Genomic DNA, 20,753 nt, shown 5'->3' on the forward strand with positions numbered 1-20,753 from the left:
GATTGTTCTATTTATCTAATATGCAACTTTAAATATAATCACTCTTTTTTTTCTTTTCTTAAATTAGGTCTACGTTCAAAATCTTAATACGATATCACAAGATAAAAAAATAAAATGAAAGGTCCAAAAATTTAAAAAAAGCCAAAAAAATGGACCTTTAACTTTAAAAAAGGAGTACAAAAGCAATAATAATAATAATAATAAAAAAAGATAGGAGGTAGAGACTCTAATTTGAAATATAAATCTAAGCTAAAAAAAATAGATATTAATGATGCAAGTTGCAACTACTCAAAACTAGTTAAACTTAAAAAAATATTAAAATAATAAAGAACAAATCAAAAGATATATAAATAAAAGAAATTTAAATTTAAATTTAAATTATTTAAGACATTTTAAACAAATAAACTTATATTCAAAATTCTAACAATAAGGAATAAAAATAAATAAAATTTAGTCAAAGATTAAAATTTTATAATTCTTTTATAAATGATAAAGATATATATGTTAAATTTTTTTTGTATGGGATGTATTTGTGTCGTTTAGTTCTAAAAGATTTTTTCAACATGTAGCAGTTTGACTTATCCTTCAAAACCATTTTGTGCTCTTCGTGAAGTTTGAAATTTCTAATGTCTACACGAGAAAAAGCTTCTGCTAATTTCTTGAGCATGATTTGCCAGTCAATTGTAAATTTTCTTGCTTCTTCTGAATTTGAGAAAGCTGTTTATTGACGGCTACTTTTTTTTATATGATTTTTTTTCAAAATTTAAAAAATATGAAATTTTTTATAAAATTATGAAAATATAAAATTCAAAAATTGCCAATAAAATTTTTTAATGCAGTATAAAAATTCAAAGATAAAAAAAAAATAAAAAAATGATAAAATTTTAAAAATTGTCAATAACAATTTTTAAAAATAATATTAAAAAATTAAAAAAATAAAAAGTCGCTTATAATAATTTTTTTAAAAAATAATTAAATATTTAAAATATATATCAAAATTGTTAGTGATAATTTTTTACTAAAATTCACTAATAATAATTTTTAAAAATTATATTTCTGTAATTTTATAAAAAATTATCATATTTTTTAAATTTTGATAAAAAAAAACTCATAAAAAAATGTTCCGTTTATTGACTACTTATCCCAGTGTTTCGCGTCATCCTATAATTTAGGAGTGCGACCGTTGATGACTTTAATATACACCGTCCAATATTTGATCCCATGGCTCTGCCTTCACGGCTTCACCTACTCCTATTCTACGTGTCACCGGCTGGCCTTGACACGCTAAATGGTTTTCTTTATACGGAATTATATACGACTTTAAAATTACAAATCTGTTGATTTATTATTTTGAACAGAACAATATCATGGTCCAACACTGGTAATTTGTCTGATCCACTTTGTTCCTGGTTAATTTTCCGGAGACCGTGAAATGCTGAATGCATCAGTGGGAGGAAAAGAACTCACATTTGAAAACCAAAGAATCAGTGACGTGGATATTATAGATGATGGGTACAAGTGGAGGACATACAGGTGCAGTGTTAAGAAAGGCAATATAAATCCAAGGTACAATATATTGTTTTAAAGTGAATCTATTCTTATTCTAACATGTTTATTATCACTTTTTTTTTTTTTTTAAAAAGCCATTCTGTGAATAAAAGACGGGTACAATACATTGATCAACAATTTACATAATTTTTTATTTAATTTTTATGCTAAAGGTTCTATGAGAAAAGAAAAACCAAGGAAAAGAAGCGTACGGATGAAACTTACAATTATCCACTACTCATTTTATATATATATATATATATATAGATATATACACACGTACATTTTAAATTAACCGGTGGGTTTAATTTACAAGGAGTCACAAATTTGAGTTAGGTTGAATTTTTCAAATCTGTGATTGCCCATATAAATGTAACTTGATGCAAGACGGGGGAGTTATCCCAATCCTCGCAATTTTCTCTTAAAGAAAAGGAAAGGGTAGCTTATCATTCTGACACACACCTCACTTGTGTAAGAGCACAAGGACAAGGGCAATGCTCATCCAAATTCGGAGATGGCTGCAGCAGCCAAATATATGGAGACTAGTTTGTTCTACTTCATCCGTTGTTGGACTACTGTGTTACGGTCTCAGCTCCTCCTTCACTCATCTGTTCGGAAAGTGGACCTTACTAAAGCTGTTTCTTTACACTGTTTTTAGTTTAATCATCTGCCTCACCATCCTGTTTGCAAAGGAATGGCAACACTCACCCAGTCTCCAACTAAAAGCTCACTTAGCATTTTTGGTTTTGATGACCACTTCTGTCTACTCCTTTTTCTTTGACAAAGTCCTGAGTGGGAAACCAGACGCATTTACCCTTATTTCATGTGCTGCTTTTGCCATTATGTCTCTCAGCTTGTCAAAGCAGACTCATTATGGAATCGAGGTTGATCTCTTATACTTCTTTAGCGGATGTCTAACAATTCAACTCATGAAAATAAATTTATTCCTGGTAATTGTTGGAGCCTGTTTCAGTTATTCACTCGTCATTCTTCGCTCCTCTTTGAATTCTCCAACAAATGACCGTCTTGGACTCCAAAATCACATAATCATTCAGGTGGATTCACATTCACTAGAAGCCAATACTAATTCCATCATGCAAGTAGAAGCCAACACCGATAGTGTTCCTATCACGAATTTAGTCACTAAAATGGATTCATCACACGGCAACACTGATAGAACTGTTGTCATGCAACAATTTATGACTTCCACAAAATCGCTTAAGAAGAAGAATCGGAAGCTTATTCACATAGTTTCCAAGCATGTGGAAAAATATCTTGAAGAGATTGTTGACTCTCAAAGATTGAACCATTTGCTACTGAACCCCGACGTCAACTTGGTGATGGACGCTCTTCCGTCGCAAACTATCAACGACCTTCACGAAGCAGTGAAGTTGATGCTGGAAGCAGGATTAGAGCAGGAGTGTTGTCACGTGTACAGCACATGCCCCAGGGAATTCTTAGAAGAATGTCTCTTGAGGTTTGGGTTAAGAGAGCTCAACATGGAGAACATCGACGAGATGGAGAAGATTGAAAATTGGACAAAAGCTTTCAACGTAGCTGTGAAGATTCTGTTTCCCAATGAAAGAAGACTTTGCGATCACGTCTTCAAAGGTTACTCTTCCGCAGCTGACATAACTTTCACTGAAGTTTGCAATGACTTGATAATTCATTTACTGAGTTTCTCCAATTCCTTCACAATTAAGACTAATCGTTGAATTTTTTGGGTCGCATCCTCCCTCAAGTGTGGAATACATTGCGTGGCATGTTTACAGAATTTGACTCACTATTTTGTGGTCAATACAGTGTATCACTCAGATTTAAATTAAGAACGGTTATGAAGATATTGAGGAAAGAAGGCTCGGGCTTTATTAGAGAGCTGAAGAATCATATTTCAAATGACTTGCCGCGATTGCTTGTTCCTGATGGTGGGCTTCATCCTATTACGTCTGAAACGATGAATTGCCTCACAAATTTTTGCAAATCTAGGGATATTATAACTCATAAGCATGTTTTGGAAGAGTACATGGTGAATCATGAGCGAGAGGAAAAGTCTTCTTTACTTTCTGTACAGATAAATTGGATTATAGAGCAGTTAGAGAGCAGTTTGGAAGCTAATTCCAAAAGCTACGTGGACCCTTCTTTGGGATATGTTTTTATGATGAACAACCGGGGCTATATGGTGGAAGTAGTGAAAAATAACCATCGATTGCAAGCCTTTGTGGGAAAAGATTGGATCCGGAGACTCACTGCAAAAGTTCAATTAAACTTGGAACATTATCAAAGAAGCTCGTGGGATAAGGTTCTAGAACTTTTGAAGGTGGAGCATAATGATGAGTTTGTGGTGCCTAATATTGTGGCAGAGTCAATGAAGGAAAAGCTCAGTTTGTTCAACCAGCACTTTGAGGAGATATGTAACATTCAGTGTAAATGGTTTATCTATGATGAACAATATAGGGAACAAATAAGAATGTCCCTTGAAAACATTTTGTTGCCGGGGTATGGGAATTTCATTAGGATGTTCCAGGTTGTTGTTGGCAAGGAAGCTGATGAGTATATTAAGTATGGAATGTTTCAGATTGTAGATAATCTCAAATGTTTGTTTCTTGGAAGCAAGGGGATGGAGCAGCGGCTGGAATTAAGAGAAGTAAAAGCTACTGAATCTGGTGTGAAAAAATGAAAACAAGTGCTACAATTTGTTAAAACTTTATAGTGTAATTAAGTTTTACATCGCTTATTATTATTTAATCTTAGTTTTCGTTTTATTGTAACTGTAAAAGTAATACTTTGAAATATTTTTCAAAACATTCATTGAATAAAATATATTTTTTAACATAGGCATGAATGTACGTATGTCACATATATAGTTTGGCGAACAAAATTTATATTTTTCAAGATATACCCTACTATAGATTCAAAATCAATGAATTACATTAAATTTTTGTGTTGTTCTTTTTCATTTTTTTTATCTATTCTTTACTCTCAATAACGGATATCAATACATTGTATCTGTTTTTTTTATTGCAATTTTGATGGTAGAAATTTTGAATTTAAAGGAGGTAGATAAAACCTTTTCACTTTAGAGGAAGCAAGAACAATGAAGTTGGAAGAGAGAAATGTGAGAATTAAGAAGTTTGATGACAGATATTTCAAATTTTAAAGATAGTTTATTATCTGTATCAACCTTTAACAAAAGAAAAGTCAAATAACATAGAGCAATTAAATTAAGAGTTATTAAATTGACACCTAGTGTGATCAGATTAAAATTAGTCAAGAATATTGGTTTCAATATTGTGAACTAACAAATTAATTGCAGATAAAGACATTGTCAAATATATATAAAAATCATTCACAACTCTTAATAAAGTATAATTGATGTATCGGTTATTCAACTTCAAAATAAGAAAAAGTAATTTTATAACTAATCATGTTAACAAAATTTAATATAATTTTTAACTATTTAGTATTAATACATGTCATGTGTGATAATAAAGTGAAAGCGATAATTCTATCATCATCTATTCAAGAGTTATAAGTTTATTATTAATATTTTTATAAAAAATAATAATTTAAAATTTGATAACATTCATAACTTGATCTTTAAGTGAAAACTTTTATAAGAAAAATTTAGAAAAAGGAGTAGCCAAAGTCAAAATCAAAGAAGAACAAATCAAAGTTTAAAAAGAAAAAGTAAACAAGAAACCAAAATAATATTATTCGTTGAAATTATGAGAAAAATGATAACTTTATGAATCTATGTAAAATTTAAAAAAAAAATCAATAAAAAAAAGAAATATGATGACGGAGGGAAGTAACTTTTATTGTTATTGAGTAAGCAACTTCTTAAAATATTTTTGAACATATTTAATGAATAAAATAGTTTTTAAACATCGAATCAAGTTAAATTCTTAAATTCTTGCATCTCTCCTTTTATTCTTTTTCTTTGTTTTACTCCTAATACAGTTATCATCAATCCTGCTTGTAAAGGATTTGTAGCCTTGTGTACATTTATTTTTGGTCTCAGAATAACGCGTAGGAAGGGGTTTCTGTCCATAATTTCCCGAATTCTTTTTTTCTTTAATAGTTTATGTTTGATTTGGGAGAAACTATTTTTCCATTGATAATAAGATTGTGCAGACTATTTTATAATTATGGAAAAAAAAGAATAAAAAGATAATAATACATGATGAGTGGTAGTGTTATAGAAGTATTATAAAAATATAATGTAAAAATTATATAAATTTTTATTTTGATTTTAATTATCAATCGTTGGTGGTATTGCTATTAATTATAAGCAAATTTGTGAAACTTGAATTGAAATAATTAACGTAGATGTGCGAATTGGTCTGTGGTACTAGTATATTAAAAGCACTCCCAATTCGCAAATTCACATCAATTTATAATAAAGAAGAGACTTCAACATTTTGGGATTACCACACACACTTCAAGCTTGTTTGACCTGGCAATTTTGACACGTATAATTAATTACCAGTAAGTTTGAAATCTTGTAAACGACAGCTTTTGCGTTTGACTTGAAATCAAACACGTTACCAATTTTTTAGGAATTTATTTCTGTAAAGAGAAAATTACGTTGAATAGTCGATGAAATTTTTAACTCTAACAAGATCGATTTCAGTGTTTCACAGATAGGTTCTTTACATCATTCTAAAAGTAGATAATTAAAATACGTTTTTGTTTTTTATAATATATTTTTGTGATATAAATAAAAATATTATATTGTTATATTAAATTTTATTAATTCAAATAACATTACTGTGGTAATAAATAATAATGCTCTTCCAAGCCACTTGAGCAGTGCGACACTCTCGTCTCTTGAATGCAAATTGCTTTCAGTTGACGAAGATTTGTGAACCCAACCCGATTAGTCTTGCTTCCTAGTTTGTCTTACGTATGGTACGACAACCTCACACGTAATTATAACAGAACAACCAGCTGCAAAATTTGGTCACTACTGTAATAAATTAAATCAATTAACAGATCCATCAGCTGAAAAATTTGTCCACGTGATTTTGAAATTGGGCCACTATTAAAATAAAATAAACTAATTTCTCTGTAATATCTATATTATTAGAGTTATCTGCTAAAATAAATGTTAAAACTACTGAAATAATTAGTTTAGGAACTCTTGCATAGTGCAGGAAAAAGAAGTATATGAATATAAATTTATTAAAGAGGATAAGTATGTAAAATAAAAATAAATTGAAGTCTTATCTATTATATATTTAAATTCAATTATTTAATAAATATAATCTATTTTAAATTAATATTAAATAATTTTACATTTCAGAGTTGTTAAATCCAAAAGTTTATAGAAATTGGGAGTAGTACATCATAATTTTTACACGCATCTTTCACAGCATATTTTATTTTTCTATTTCTTTCAATCAAATAATACATTGTGTCTTAGACTTGTGCATCTCATTTTCTATTTCCCTTCATCATAAAAATATTTTTTTTTCTCTTTTTATAGATGAATATATATATATATATATATATATATATAATTATATGAATGAATTTTTTTTAATCATAGAGTTATATGATAGCTATTAATATTTTTACTTTAATTGGCGAGACTTTATAAAAAAAACGTAATATAAAATTTAATAATTAACATATCTGAATATCATCTTTTAATAATGACTAAAGTCAATAACTTAAAATAATATAGAGAATAAAATAAAAAATGATTACATAAAAAATTAAATTTTGATATATTTTAAGACCAAAAATATATTTAATCCTTTTATTTATAAGATTTTGTTGTTTAGAAATGAATTTAAACATGTAAAATGAAAAAAAAATTATTTATTTTAAAAATAAAAATATAATAAATATTTTTGGATAAAATTTTATTATTTTTACTTCCTGTAACATGTCCTTATTTATGTAATGAAATTATTCTCTGTATACCCTCCCATATTACCGGACCATCCGCGGACTCTAATTGAAAGGGAACATGTCGCCAATACTGGTTCAGATTCTGAGATGGTTCATGCAGTCAAAGCTATGGAGATTCCTGGGTTTTGCTTCTGCTCTCGTTGGACTACTTTCCTACGCTCTCAGCTCTTCATTTACCCATCTATTTGGAAACTGGAACTCCTTCAAAATATTCCTTTACACTGTTTTCAGCTTCATCATCTGTGTCATGGTTTTGTTCGCAAAAATATGGCAACACTGTAGCAGTATGCGTTTAAAAGCTCATTCCATATTTTTGGTTTTGACCATTACCTCTATTTATTCCTTTTTTGTCGATAAAGTTGTGACTGGAAAACCAGATGCATATAGCTTAATTTCGTGTGTTGCGTTTGCTATCATGTCACTGAGCTTGTCGAGGCAAACTCAGTGCGGATTTGAAGCCGATCTTTTATATTTTTTTCTTGGATGCTTAACAGTTCAATTGATGAAGATTAAGTTGCAATTAGTTGTTGTTGGAGTGGGTTTTAGCTATGCCGTTATTATTCTTCGTTATTATTTACACGCTACACAAGTAAATGAATATCGTGCACTTGAAGATCAACGCCATGTAGTCATTCAAGTGGATTCACAGCAATTGAGTAATACTAATAGAGCTACTATTAGGGAACACTTCATAACTTGTATGGAGAAGCTTCAAGAGAACAATTTGAATGTCACAAATTTGCTTTTGAAGCAAGTTAAGAACAAGTGTGAAGTGTTCGTGACAGACCACAACTTCTTCATTGATGCGTTGCCGGCAGAAACAATCAACAATCTTCATGAAGCTGCAAAATTGATGGCGAGTGTTGGGTTTGAGAAGGAGTGCTTTGATGTATACAGTTGTTGGAGGAGGAAATGGTTGGAGGAATGTGTAATAAATAAGTTTTTAGGGTTGCAAAAGATGGGATTTCATGATTACATGATTGGAAGATGGAATAAAGCTTCCAAGGTTGCTCTTAGGATAGTGTTTCCCAGTGAACGGCGACTATGTGATTGTGTCTTCTCAGGGTTCTCTTCAGTTGATGTTGATCTTTGTTTCTTAGAGGTTTGTGGTGGAGCCACTGTTAAGTTGCTGAATTTTGCTGATGCATTTGTGAGTCGGAGCCCTGAAGCGTGGCGTTTGTTTAAAATCATTGACATGTTTAAGACATTGCGTGACCTAATTCCTGAATTCCGGTCATTGTTTCCTAAGTCGTTGGTGAATGAAGCAATCACAGTCAAAAACAGATTGGGAGAAGCATGCAGGGATATTTTCATGGAATTTGAGACTCTGATTTTTCAGGTGCCATCGGCAGAGTTAGATGCTTCAGACGATGGTGGGGTTCATCCAATGACTAGCAGCGTCATCAACAACCTCCTCCCTGCTTACTGGTCACAACAGATCTTGGATAAAATCTTACAGGAGTACCCCAAGGTTAATGATGGAGCTGGAGCATTTTCATTCTCTGTACTTATGAACAGGATAATGAAGCAACTTGAAAGAAAATTAGAATCCAAGAGCAAAATCTACAAGGACCCTGCACTGTGCTATTTTTTCATCATGAATAATCTGAGGTGTGTGCAGTGGCAGTTGGAAACCTTGGCTGACGATGATTGGTTCCGAAAAAGCACAGAACAAAACTTTGAACTCTATCAGAGAAGCTCATGGAATAAGGTACTGGACCTTTTGAAGCTGGATTGCAATGAGTTGATGGCGCCTATTGTTGAAGCAGAGTCAATGCAAGACAAGCTCAATTTATTCAACAAGTATTTTGAGGAAATTTGTAGTGTTCAGTCCACATGGCATGCCTTTGATAAGCAGCTAAGGGAACAAATAATAATATCCCTAGAAAACATCTTCTTACCAGCATATGGAAACTTTATTGGGAGGTTCCACGAGGTTCTTGGTATGCATGCTGATGAGTATATTGATTATGGAGTGTCAGACATTCAAGATCGACTCAACAATTTGTTTGATGGAAGCAAGCTGATTAATCAGTGTAGCTGAAAGAGAAGGAAATGATCAAATCAAAGGGCTAAGCTTGTTTGAAGTTAGAATACAAAATTTCTACATAATTCTTGAAGGATTTGTGGTTGTGCCCTACGCATCATTTGTTTTCTACTCAGAATCAGAAAGGCGTGTTTCCTTTCCAGGCGACCATCTATATGGACCTTGTTAGAAGTGGCCCTTGATGGTCTCCAAATTTTAACCGTTGGATATAATCATATAATAATAAATAAATCAATGATTAAGATGAATGACCCGAAACTTATTTTGTAACTTGTTATAGAGATGTAATGTAAAATCATTCATGTTTGGTTGACAAATTTGGGGAGGATGGATCATGATGTGGTTGATGCAGGTTTGAGTGACAATGATTAGCATTTTAAGAAACATATTTTTTTACGTTAGATTATTCTTTTAATTTTGATGTATTTTATTAATTTTGATTAAATCTGTGGTTGAGCTCACAATTTGTATAACAAAATGCAGTTGCTAAATTCATATATCTCTATTGTATGTTCAGTTATTCACTACAATTTATAGTACACTCCATGATTTTTCAAGTACTAGATTCTTTGATTAGTTATAACTTCAGCAAAGAAATTTTACGACTTAAAGAGACATGCAACGGCATGATATATAAACAGACACATAATGGAGAGGGTGAACAGAGCAATTAATTTCGTTATAGATTATGCCAAGTTTGTTCCTGGGAAAATGGCTTGTGTCAAGAGGTATTAAACAACTGGGTATATTTTGTGAGATTAATGCCTGCCGAACAAAAAGTATCTTGTTTATAAGATATTAATTGCTTCCGTTGTTATTTGTTTTGGTAACTTTTGCAGAATACTATAATAGCTTGTTTGGTAACCACTTTTAGAGAAAATAATCGCTTATTTTTCAAAAACTCTCTCAAAAAGCTCACAAAAACAAACAATTATTTCTTTTATATAAATTGATCAAGCACAGAAGTTTGACAGTTGAATTGTCAAGAAAGGTAAAATTCCTTGCATGTCCTGCAACCTTGAGTAAGTCAAATTTGAATCATGTTAAACTTTGTGCAAGAAATATTTATTCAGATTGCATACATGTTGTGTCTTCCAATCGCTGCTCAGATACCTTTACTAATATTTGAAGGATTGGTGTCAGGTGCTAGAAGATGCAAAATTGATATTGAAACCCACACTAAGTGCTTACCAGGGGGCTGCATCTTCCCTGGCATGGAGTCTTGATGACATCAAGTTGCTCAAATGTGGGATCTTTGAAGCTTTAAAGCTTGCCCATCTCTTTTCTTTTCACCAATGTGTACTAGTCGACAGGTAGTATAAAATTTATGAAGGATCTGTAGGCAACAGGACGAATCAGCACATCACCTCTGCAGCCACTCTTTAATTGAGTGAGAAGCAATTCTGGGAAGTTTGTCTTTGTATCCAAATATTTACAATTAGTCTTGGACTCTTATCATCATGTATAGTAATTGTCTTTCGTTTTGCTCTCAATCCTACCTCTCTTTCCATTTTAGATGTATGTGATTAGTGTAGTTAATGTGTAATGCGTTAACAGTGTCATCCAAGCAAATAATATTCAATATGAAATTAAGGACTGAGGTATAATATTTGAATTGCGGTTGACAAAGAGAAGTTACAATTGTAGTGTGCTCATTATTTAGTAAACTGAACATAATAGCTATGTGATTCTGAAATTGAATTGTCTCTAGTAAGAAATTAAATGTTGTTAAAAAGAGAAATATAATGTTGTATAACATTGAGGAGTTACTGTCGTGAAGAGGACAAAATCAGACTTGTACAGTGGTGTTAAAGATAGTAAAGTGCGTCTAAGTAGGTTAGCAAGAAATCTAATGGTACACAAGTAAAAGGACTTCCAAGTATAAATTGTCTAAGGTGTGCAAGATAAGAAAATCACTCAAGTTTAAGCCTGTCAAAACTCGGATAAAAAAAGAGTAAAAAGCCCAAATTTTTTTAGAAAAAAGGTCAACAAATAAAAATAAACTTGTAAAATAAAAAAAAAACAATAAAGAAAGAAAAATAAGTATAAGCCGAGACAATAACGCTGTTAAGCACCTCTGCTAGCACAAGCCAAGGCAATAATAAAGCACTTCTTGTACTTGAAACCGTGAGAATGGGAATATACACTCCCAAATTCCTTCAAGTAACTTCTTTCTTTCTTATTTCCCATTGGAGTTAGGTACACTTAACAAGCAATCTTCTCATATATCTTATCTGCACATTAAATACAGATAAAGTCGATTCATCAAATCAATAAATCCCGAGATAGAGGACCAGTTACTACGATGTTCATCCTCTCATCAATCAAGTGAGGACCAAGTTTAATATATAGAAGTACTTTGAATTTTTTTTTTATGACAAACATTTAAAAGACAATATTTCTTTATTTTCATCTACATAAATTATTTTCTCAAAGAGAAATTTTCTTAACTAGTTCATGACTTTTGAAGGGTGAAGTTATTATTAAGGATATTAATTTTATAATTCATTTTAATAATATTTTAAGTATAATTTATTGAAATAATTTATTTTAACTTATTTTAATAAATTTTATCATTAGATTCATAATATAAATCGTTTAAAAATAACTTATTAAATAAATACTTAAATAAGTTATGTATTTAAATATTTACAAAATTTCAAAAATTAATTTGCATAAAAAGAAAATTTTGGGTATTCAATTTTAAAAATAATTAATATCTTTTTGAGACTGCAGTACTTACTTTTTTTAAAAACTAAAATTAACTAGTAATTTCCTAACTCTTCAGATCTCTGGCTTTATAGCAACAATTTTCTTACAATTTAGTAAGTTCCTTACAATCTCAATCCCCTCTCTACCTCTTACAACAAGATCATGTTAACAAGCATCTTTCTGAATAAAATAAAAAACAATTATTGAATATCAATGACTAAGAAACAGCCAAAGAAGTCTCCAAAGGAAAAGGAATTACAGTTCCACAGTACCACAATAAGAATAGAAGTCCAAGCTCACTCAAAATATATCATATTAAACTATTGTTATTGCATTGAAAACAATTTAATAATTATTTTTCAATAAAATCAAAACATTTTTATTCTAGTTTCACGAAAAAATGAAATTTAATATAACTATGAAGATTGATAATTAACCTGCTTACTTTTAAAAAATAAAAATAAAAACAGCTAAACATGTGTAAATTTTATTTTCTACATTCTTAACACATCGATTTATATGCGTCTATGAATTGAGACAAAAATATTCAATAAAAAAATGTAAAGATGTATGAGAGACCGGAAAAACAAAATAACATAACTTTTTTTTTTTTTTGGGACAAAACAACATAACTAGATCTAATTAACTTATGAAAATTGCATCATTTTTATATAACTATTAATTATTCAAGTGATTCTCATTAGTATAAATGACTATGCACTCAGTGCTTATATGCATAAAGTTCACAAATGAACTTGTTTGATGATTTGACTCTAACGTGGAAAAACCATAAAGCAAACCAGTCGGCAGAGATTGTTCCACTAATGTAAAACAAGTCCAAGCTCTAAAATAATGTGTTATTTTTTTAAATAAAATTGTATTAAAAAATATATTATTATAATTTAATAATTATCGATACTATAGAAAAAATTAGAGAAATATATAACTTAATTTATTGTTAAATTTGTTATATTTTATTTAATATTATTTAATAACAATAATTTATTTTAAATATTTAATATTATATAAATTTAATTTTTTCATCTATTTTTAAATAAATTTATTTATTTACAAGTTTATAATAGAAAATATATTATATAAAATAAATATTTTTAATAAATTATTTCATAGTATATAATCATTCTATAAAAATGCGAGTTAAGATAATTTTTTAAAAAATAGTTAATTCATGAGTTATGGTTGACTAATTTAATTTTATGAGTTGTTTTTTTTTTTATTATTCAACAGGGCTTGCAAAGCTAAAAAAAAAACACAACTAAACTAACATCCTACCCTGAAACTATTTATAAGTTTTTAATTTTATGAACTTTTTATATAATAATAATAAAAATTTAAGTCGTTTTGTCTTAACTCAAGGTTAAATTAATTGAGGTTCACTATTTGATAATTCTATTTCCAGCAAGTGGACACTTTTTTTTAAGTTAAGGTTAAATTAATTAGGGCTGAGTTTTTGACAATTCTTTTTCTAGCACATGGACACTTTCTTTTCTTGTCAAACCGTATCGTGTTGGGTATTGATACATATTAAATACATGTAGATATTTATCAAAATAATTATACGTAGGATATAAATATAATTTTAATAAGATTATATTCAACTTTAGATATAATTAATTATATTTTAAGTATTAGATATTTCTTGGATGATAATTTTTTTATGAATTTAAAGACTGTTTTATCTGTTTCTCATTTTTTATATTGATTTGTTTTGTTAGCTTTAATTTTTAATTGAGTTCTTTTTATCTAAAAATTAAGTTTGAAAATATGCTAATAATAAACTTTTATTAAAAAAAAACAAAACATTTATTACACTTTATATCTTCAATATAATATTTTTTTATTTTTAATAAAATTTTACCTACTTGAAAACGTTAAAACTTAGCCTTAAAGGTTAAAAAAATTGCATATTTATTTCTCTATTCAATTAAATTTATTCATCTTCTCACTGATAAAATATAGAATATGATTATTTTGTTAATTTTTTCATTATAAATATTTTTATAACAATATATAGCTATTTTATACACTTCATTTTTTTATTTTTTTAAAATTATACAAGCAAACCAGTATCTTTAATTTTTTAAAATTATTATATTCCATATCCAGTTATGCAACGTAGAGTCTAAGCTTTCCAGAGTGTATAATAATTTTCTTGTTCCCATCCAAGCTCCCTCAAATTTCCCATTCTTCAGAAATTATTTGTAAAGGTGCTTTTGGTATTTGCTGATTATACAACTTCAGGCTGTAGGCTTATGATGGAGCGTATCGATTTACCTTACAACGAACACCAGTCTACATATCATTATTTTACTGTTAAGAGTCAACAAATCATTTTCAGTAGTGCTACACAACGTAGCCTAAAGAGAGCAATGAAACTCCACAAGAAGGACTTGGACCTTTTGAAGCTACACAGCAATGAATCTGGAGCACCTAATCTTGCACAAGAGAATACGAAAGTCACTTTTAGAAGAGCTTGTGAATTTTACCTTAACTTGGGCAGCTAAAGGAAGAAAAAAGAATATCCCTGGAAAACTCAGTAGTATATTTCCAGTTCCAAACTTAGTAAGTAGAATCACAAACATGTTTCCTTACTTTGTTTCTATGTTTTAGGTTTACTTGGTTTTAGTCCAAGTCAAAGTTGCAACAAGTAACTGTCAGCAAACTTATCAACAGTTCGTCGTGACTTTGTGACCTTATATGATGACTTTGTGAGCTTGTATGATAACGCATCACTATCATCATCATTTTCCAAAGTATTCAGATTTTAAGCTTTATAGCAATAATTTTCTTTCAATTTAGTAGGTTCCTTTCAATCTCCAACCCATCTCTAATAAGCCAAAGCAATTACCCTGCCCTTTAGAAATTAAGTACCATGCCTTTCCAAATTCCCAAACGGCGAGTACAGAAAAAGCTATGGAGAGTTCTGGGATTCTTATCAAGTGTCATTGGACTAATCTGTTATGCATTGAGTTCCTCTTTCAAACATATATTTGGAGAGTGGAACTTGTTGAAGATCACCCTTTACACCATGGTAAGTTTCTGTATCAGCAGCATGATGTTATTTTTGAAAACATGGAATCTTTCTAAGAGTTTCTTGATGAAAGCTCACGTGGGTGTTCTAGTTTTGTTGCTCACTTCCTTTTACTCCTTTGTATATGATAAGGATGAGAATGGAAAACCAGACCTATTAAGTTTGATTTCATGTGGAGCCCTTGCTTTTATGTCTTTGTGCTTGTCAAGGCAAATTGACCTTGGGTTTGAAGCGGATCTCCTCAATTTCTTCCTTGGTTGTCTAACTGTTCAACTTATGATGATCAACTTGATGTTGTCTATAGTTGCAGCAATTTTCTGCTACTGTCTCATGGTTCTACGTTCCAAATTTGAGTCTAAAACACATGTTGGAACTCGAAGAATGGAAGACCACGTAAACATAGACATTGATGCTGCAGAAGAAGTAGAAAGAGAAGCCGATGACAACACAAGTGTCTTACAGTCTCAGTATAGCAACAGTCACCAACAAAGTCAGGGGTTAAGAAGAAGGGTGGGTGATGGGTACAATTGGAAAAAGTATGAAGTGAAATTAGTGAAAGGGGGTGAAAATCAGATAAGCTACTACAAATGCGCACAACCCAATTGCACTGTGAAGAAAAAAGTTGTGAACACTATTGAAGGGCAAATTGTTGAAACACGCTACAGGAGTATCCATAACCATTACAAGCCTGCGGATAGTTTGAAGAGGAACCCATCATCTGAATATTTTTATTCACTTCTACCTTCAGAGCCTGTCCCCACTGACTTGCCAGATGCCTCTTACAGCAAGAGACAATTGGAAATTCACAAACTAAAGAGTTCAATATCAATATGAACTATCATTTCATATTTTGCTTGCCAATCTTACCACTTTTACTATAATTAAATATTAATGATACTTAAGATTTCAGAAGCTCCCTTTTACTGTGTCATTTTCACCCTCCCAGTTACCACACCATTGTTTGATAACTTCTTTTATATACCGTTCGAACATGCCTTTAGAAAGCTGTAGGAGATTTTTTTAAACTGTTTTTTATTAATTTGAATAAGTCAATGATTATCTTTTTAGTTGTTTACTAGTTGTTAGTAGATAAGCTGTTTTTATCTTTCAGCTTTTAGTTATCAAAATTTGTTATTTTGTTGTTAAAATTGTAAGATATGATCTCATTTGTTATATATTTAAATTTAAGTTCATTCAATAAAATTCTGTCGGAACCCTTCTTCTAGTTATTTTTGTTGTCTTCTATTTTCTTTTTACTTTTAAAAAAATAACAATTGGTTTCAAAGAACCTTCTTGAGGGACTTATGAGAATCTTTGTAAGTTTTGAGAGCACCTAACTATTAACCCTACCTTTTTAGAATCAACCTCACCAATCATGAATTTTGAAGCTAGTATAACTTAAATAGCTTCACTAATCTTTGATGGAGACAATTGCAGATCTTGGCAGTTATCTTCAGGCTGTAGATGTTTGGAAAGTTATAGTAGAAGCTAATTATGGTGTTCCAAGTTTATTAGATAATCCCACAATAGCTCAAATGGAAAACCACAAAGAAAGAAAAACAAATAAGTGAAAAGTAAATATTATTTTTTTTCTACAGTTTCATCCTCAATTTTCACTAGAATTGCAAATTTGGAATCGGATCATGTCATTTAATTCTATCTTCAAGATGAATGTCAAGGTGACAAATGGATTAAAGGTATGAAAGTGTTGAGTCTTTTCAAAATTTGAAGCAATGAAAATGAACGAGTTAACAAATGTTAAAAAATATTCTAAACAACTTCTTAATACACCTAATTTAGTAAGACTGCTTGGTGCTGAACTATCTGATTTTAGGATAGTTCAAAAATACTTGTAACTTTACGTGAGAGATTTGATGTTCAATCTCCGCTTTAGAAAATATGATTTTACAAGTATTTCTTTGGTAGAAGTAATCAATTTTTTGCAAGCTTTTAAAAAGAGAATATTTATTATAAACAAATGTACAATAGAAGGAGCTATGAAGTCATACTTGGAGGCAAGGGAAAGAAGAAGAAAAGAAAGAAAGATGTAGCTACAATTGAGGCCAGTTCTAGCTACAATGAAGACAACAGTAAAAAGGAGAGATTTCTGCCTTGTAATCATTGCGGTGGTAAATCTCATCCTCACTTTAAATGTTAGAGGAGGTTGGATACAAAATATAACAAATGCAACCAAAAGGGGCATGATCTGTAATTTCACTAATTTGTAGAGCGAAATTCTAACAAGTTGTTATTGAGGCAAAAAAAAAAAAATGCATAACAAAGGTAGGAAGAACACCTTTTTGTTGCAACCTGTTTTTCGTGTAACAACTCCTGCGAGTCTTGACTAATTGATAGTGGCTGTATTAATCACATGGCCTATGATAAAGAGCTATTCAAGAAATTGAAGAGCACTAAAGTCAAATGGGTCAAAATTGGAAATGGTTCAGTAAAAGGCAAGAGAAATGTAGCTATAACAAGCTCCTTAGTTAATTGATATATTGTATGTACCTAAAATTAATCAGAACTTGCTTAGTGTTGGACAACTACTTGGGAAAGGATTCAAAGTCCTTTTTGAAGATAAAAGTTGCATAATTCAAGATTCAGCAGGCCATGAAATGTTCAAAATCAAGATGAAGAGCAAGAGCTTTTCACTTGATCCAGTGAAAAGCTATGTTTCTAGTTACAAGCAGTTCAATTAATCTTTGGCACAAAATGCTAGGTCATTTCAATTATTTGGGAATAAACTACATGCTGAAAAACCAACTAGTTCATGGAGTTTTCTCCTTAACTAAAAATCTAATTGAATGTGAAGCTTGTTAGTATAGGAAGCAAACACGAAAACCATTTCGTGAAAGTGCATGGAGGGTAAGTCAGAAGCTCCAACTTGTTCACATAGATATTGTTGGACCACAAAGAACTCTATCACTAAAAGGAAGCCTTTATTACATTATTTTTATAGATGACTTAACCAAAATGTGCTGAAAATTCAAAGCTTTGTTGAAAATCAAAGTGGCTGCCATATTCAAACTCTAAGATTTGATAACGGGAAAGAGTACGTTGTTGATCAATTTCAATAGTTTTGTGAAGAAGTTGGGATTTAACATAAACTCATTGTTCTATACTCATCAACATAATAAGGTGAGTGAAAGGAAAAATATATCAATCATAGAGATAGCCAAGTGTATGCTTCATTAAAAGGAGTTACCAAAAAAGTTAAGTTGAAGCTACAAATACAACAATTTATATTAGCTATGCAAAATTAAACTCCTTTTGAAGCTTAGTTTGATTTTAAACCTTCTTTAGATATTTCCAAAGTATTTGGTTATTTGTGCCATTTTTATGTGTCTCAAGCTTGATAAGCTTGGTAAAAGAGCAAATCCTGGAGTATTTATTGGCTACAACACCATTCTAAAGCTTATAGAATATTTTAGCCTCAAACAAATTTTTTTTTAAGAAGCAAAGATGTGTGTATTTTATGTAACGCTCCTAATTTTGTAATATTAATTATTGTTATATATATATGTGTGTGTGTGTGTATTTTTGGATATATGTTATGGATGTGTGTGTATATATGTGTGTGTATGCATGACTGGATAGGTTAAAAATAGACTAAGTGCCTAAGTGCAGGGTGTAATACTGGGCTGTTCTCGCTACAGTGAGAATGTAGCGAGAGGATTCTCGCTGTAGTGACAGAGCGAAAGTTGGAGGTGTATTTTTGGGTGCAGTCTCGCTGTAGCGAGATTCTACAGAAACCAGGGTGCAGTTTTGTTTGAAATTTTTGCTGCAGCAAGAGTGTCACGACCAGAAAGAGATTTAAAGGGGATTAGGATTCGGGGAGGGTTATTTCTCCCTCTCCCTTTGAAATCCCTTGGATCCTTGATGAATCTACATTTTATTAGATTTTTACTTGTCATTTTGATGGTTCTTAATAGAAAAAGCAAACTTAGGAATTGTAAATAATATAAAAACATCATTTTGGTCAATTTATCATAGGTTTCTTAATTTTTGGTTAAATTACATTGATTTGCATAGATATAGTTTGCAATTTTGATCATTTGAATAATTGTACAGGAGTTTCTAGACTTATTCCATGGATTTTTAGCATTTGAGAAAGTTTGAGATGAAAGTGATCACTTTGGAGTCTACAGTGAACACTACAACAAGCTAGATCCAGAAGGGTAGACCAAAGTGATCACTATGAACCCATAGTGACAACTCTAGAGAGGTGAAAAAGCACAAGACTTGCGCGTAGCTACTATGGAACCATAGTAGACACTTTGGAGCAGCCAAAGTTATCATTCTGATACCAAAGTGACAACTCCAGAGAGGCAAAAAACACAGGACTTGCGCGTAAATACTATGGAACAAGAGTAACCACTATGGAGCGTTGTGCGTTATCACTATGAAGCCAAAGTGATAACTCCAGAGAGGCCCAAAACACAGGACTTGTGCGTAAACACTATGGAACGAGAGTAACCACTATGGAGCGATGCGCATCATCACTATGAAACTATAGTAGTTACTTTGGGTGAAAATTTCTGCACTATAAATAGGATTTGAGAAATTAGGGTACAGAGCTTTTTATATAACTTTAGATTCTTTTGCCACTTTGGGAGCATTTTGCAGAGCTTAGGATCCTTGGGTTACAGCCAAGGCCAATCTTAGGGTTTGATTTACAATTTTTCTTCATTTTCCTTTAATTCTTGCATTGATGATGTTAAATTTTCCTTGTTTTCATCTTGAATTTGTAAGACTCATCCTTATGGAGGGCTAAGCTTTCTTGTAATCCTTAGTGAGTTCATGGATTCTTGAATTCCTGGGTATGAATGTCAATATAATTCCCTTTTCTTTATGAATTTGCATTTCTCAACTCTTTGAATTGAATTAATGGTTGAATTTAGGAGACATTGCTTAATTAATCCTAATTCGTTTTAATGAAATTCTTAGCTTAGTTTGCTTAATCCTAAGTTAGTTTCTAAGGTTGCGTAATCTTGGAGAAAAAAGTTGGAGCCCATGAAGATTGTTTAATTTGTATGGGACGTTAAGGTTAATTGTTGCTTTTTGAGTTACCCTAATTCAAAGGAATAGGAAAAATATTGAATCTTGAGAGGGATAGGGATAGAATTACATGAACAAACTAAGGATTGCATATTTCATTGATTGGATTCATTAATTTCATCACTTGCCTTTACATTAAAATTGGAATCACACAAACCTCATTGTTTTAATTGCTTATAGTAAATGTTTACAACATGTTCAATATATGTTACAAACCAAAGTCGTTGGAGACAACCTAGGCTTGCATCCTAGACTACATGAATTTTTTTGCATATTTTGATAAAGGTTGAAGATAAATCTTTTTGCGAAACGAAAATCTATCGTTCATCAAATTAGTGCCGTTGCCGGGGACTTTGGTGTTAATTTTGCATTGAACTTGTTAGTTGCTCTATTTTAGTGTTCTGTTTTCAATTTTTC

General features: G+C 30.8%; 3 protein-coding genes across 3 annotated transcripts; all 3 read left to right on the forward strand.

Annotated features, from left to right (window-relative positions):
• The first annotated feature begins 2,042 nt into the window (after positions 1-2,042).
• On the forward strand, positions 2,043-4,225 carry LOC113874433 (exocyst complex component EXO70B1-like). The gene is given in 2 exon segments (XM_027512655.1): positions 2,043-3,228; positions 3,231-4,225. Coding segments are annotated over 2 exon segments (2,181 nt in total).
• A 3,261-nt stretch (positions 4,226-7,486) lies between these two features.
• LOC113847683 (exocyst complex component EXO70B1-like) lies at positions 7,487-10,063 on the forward strand. The gene has a single exon (XM_027476922.1). The coding sequence runs from the start codon at positions 7,526-7,528 to the stop codon at positions 9,509-9,511; it is 1,986 nt and encodes a 661-aa protein (XP_027332723.1). The 5' UTR covers positions 7,487-7,525; the 3' UTR covers positions 9,512-10,063.
• Positions 10,064-15,119: 5,056 nt separating this feature from the next.
• Positions 15,120-17,528, forward strand: LOC113848406. Its single transcript, XM_027477894.1, has one exon. The coding sequence runs from the start codon at positions 15,120-15,122 to the stop codon at positions 16,110-16,112; it is 993 nt and encodes a 330-aa protein (XP_027333695.1). The 3' UTR covers positions 16,113-17,528.
• The last annotated feature ends 3,225 nt before the right edge of the window (positions 17,529-20,753 follow it).

Source organism: Abrus precatorius, unplaced genomic scaffold, assembly GCF_003935025.1.
Source record: "Abrus precatorius isolate BTA unplaced genomic scaffold, Abrus_2018 Scaffold8, whole genome shotgun sequence".
Lineage (NCBI taxonomy): Eukaryota > Viridiplantae > Streptophyta > Magnoliopsida > Fabales > Fabaceae > Abrus > Abrus precatorius.

Excerpts from the sequence above, each read along its gene's own strand:
- LOC113848406 (XM_027477894.1), top strand. The coding sequence starts at position 15,120 with ATGCCTTTCCAAATTCCCAAACGGCGAGTACAGAAAAAGCTATGGAGA.
- LOC113847683 (XM_027476922.1), top strand. The coding sequence starts at position 7,526 with ATGTCGCCAATACTGGTTCAGATTCTGAGATGGTTCATGCAGTCAAAG.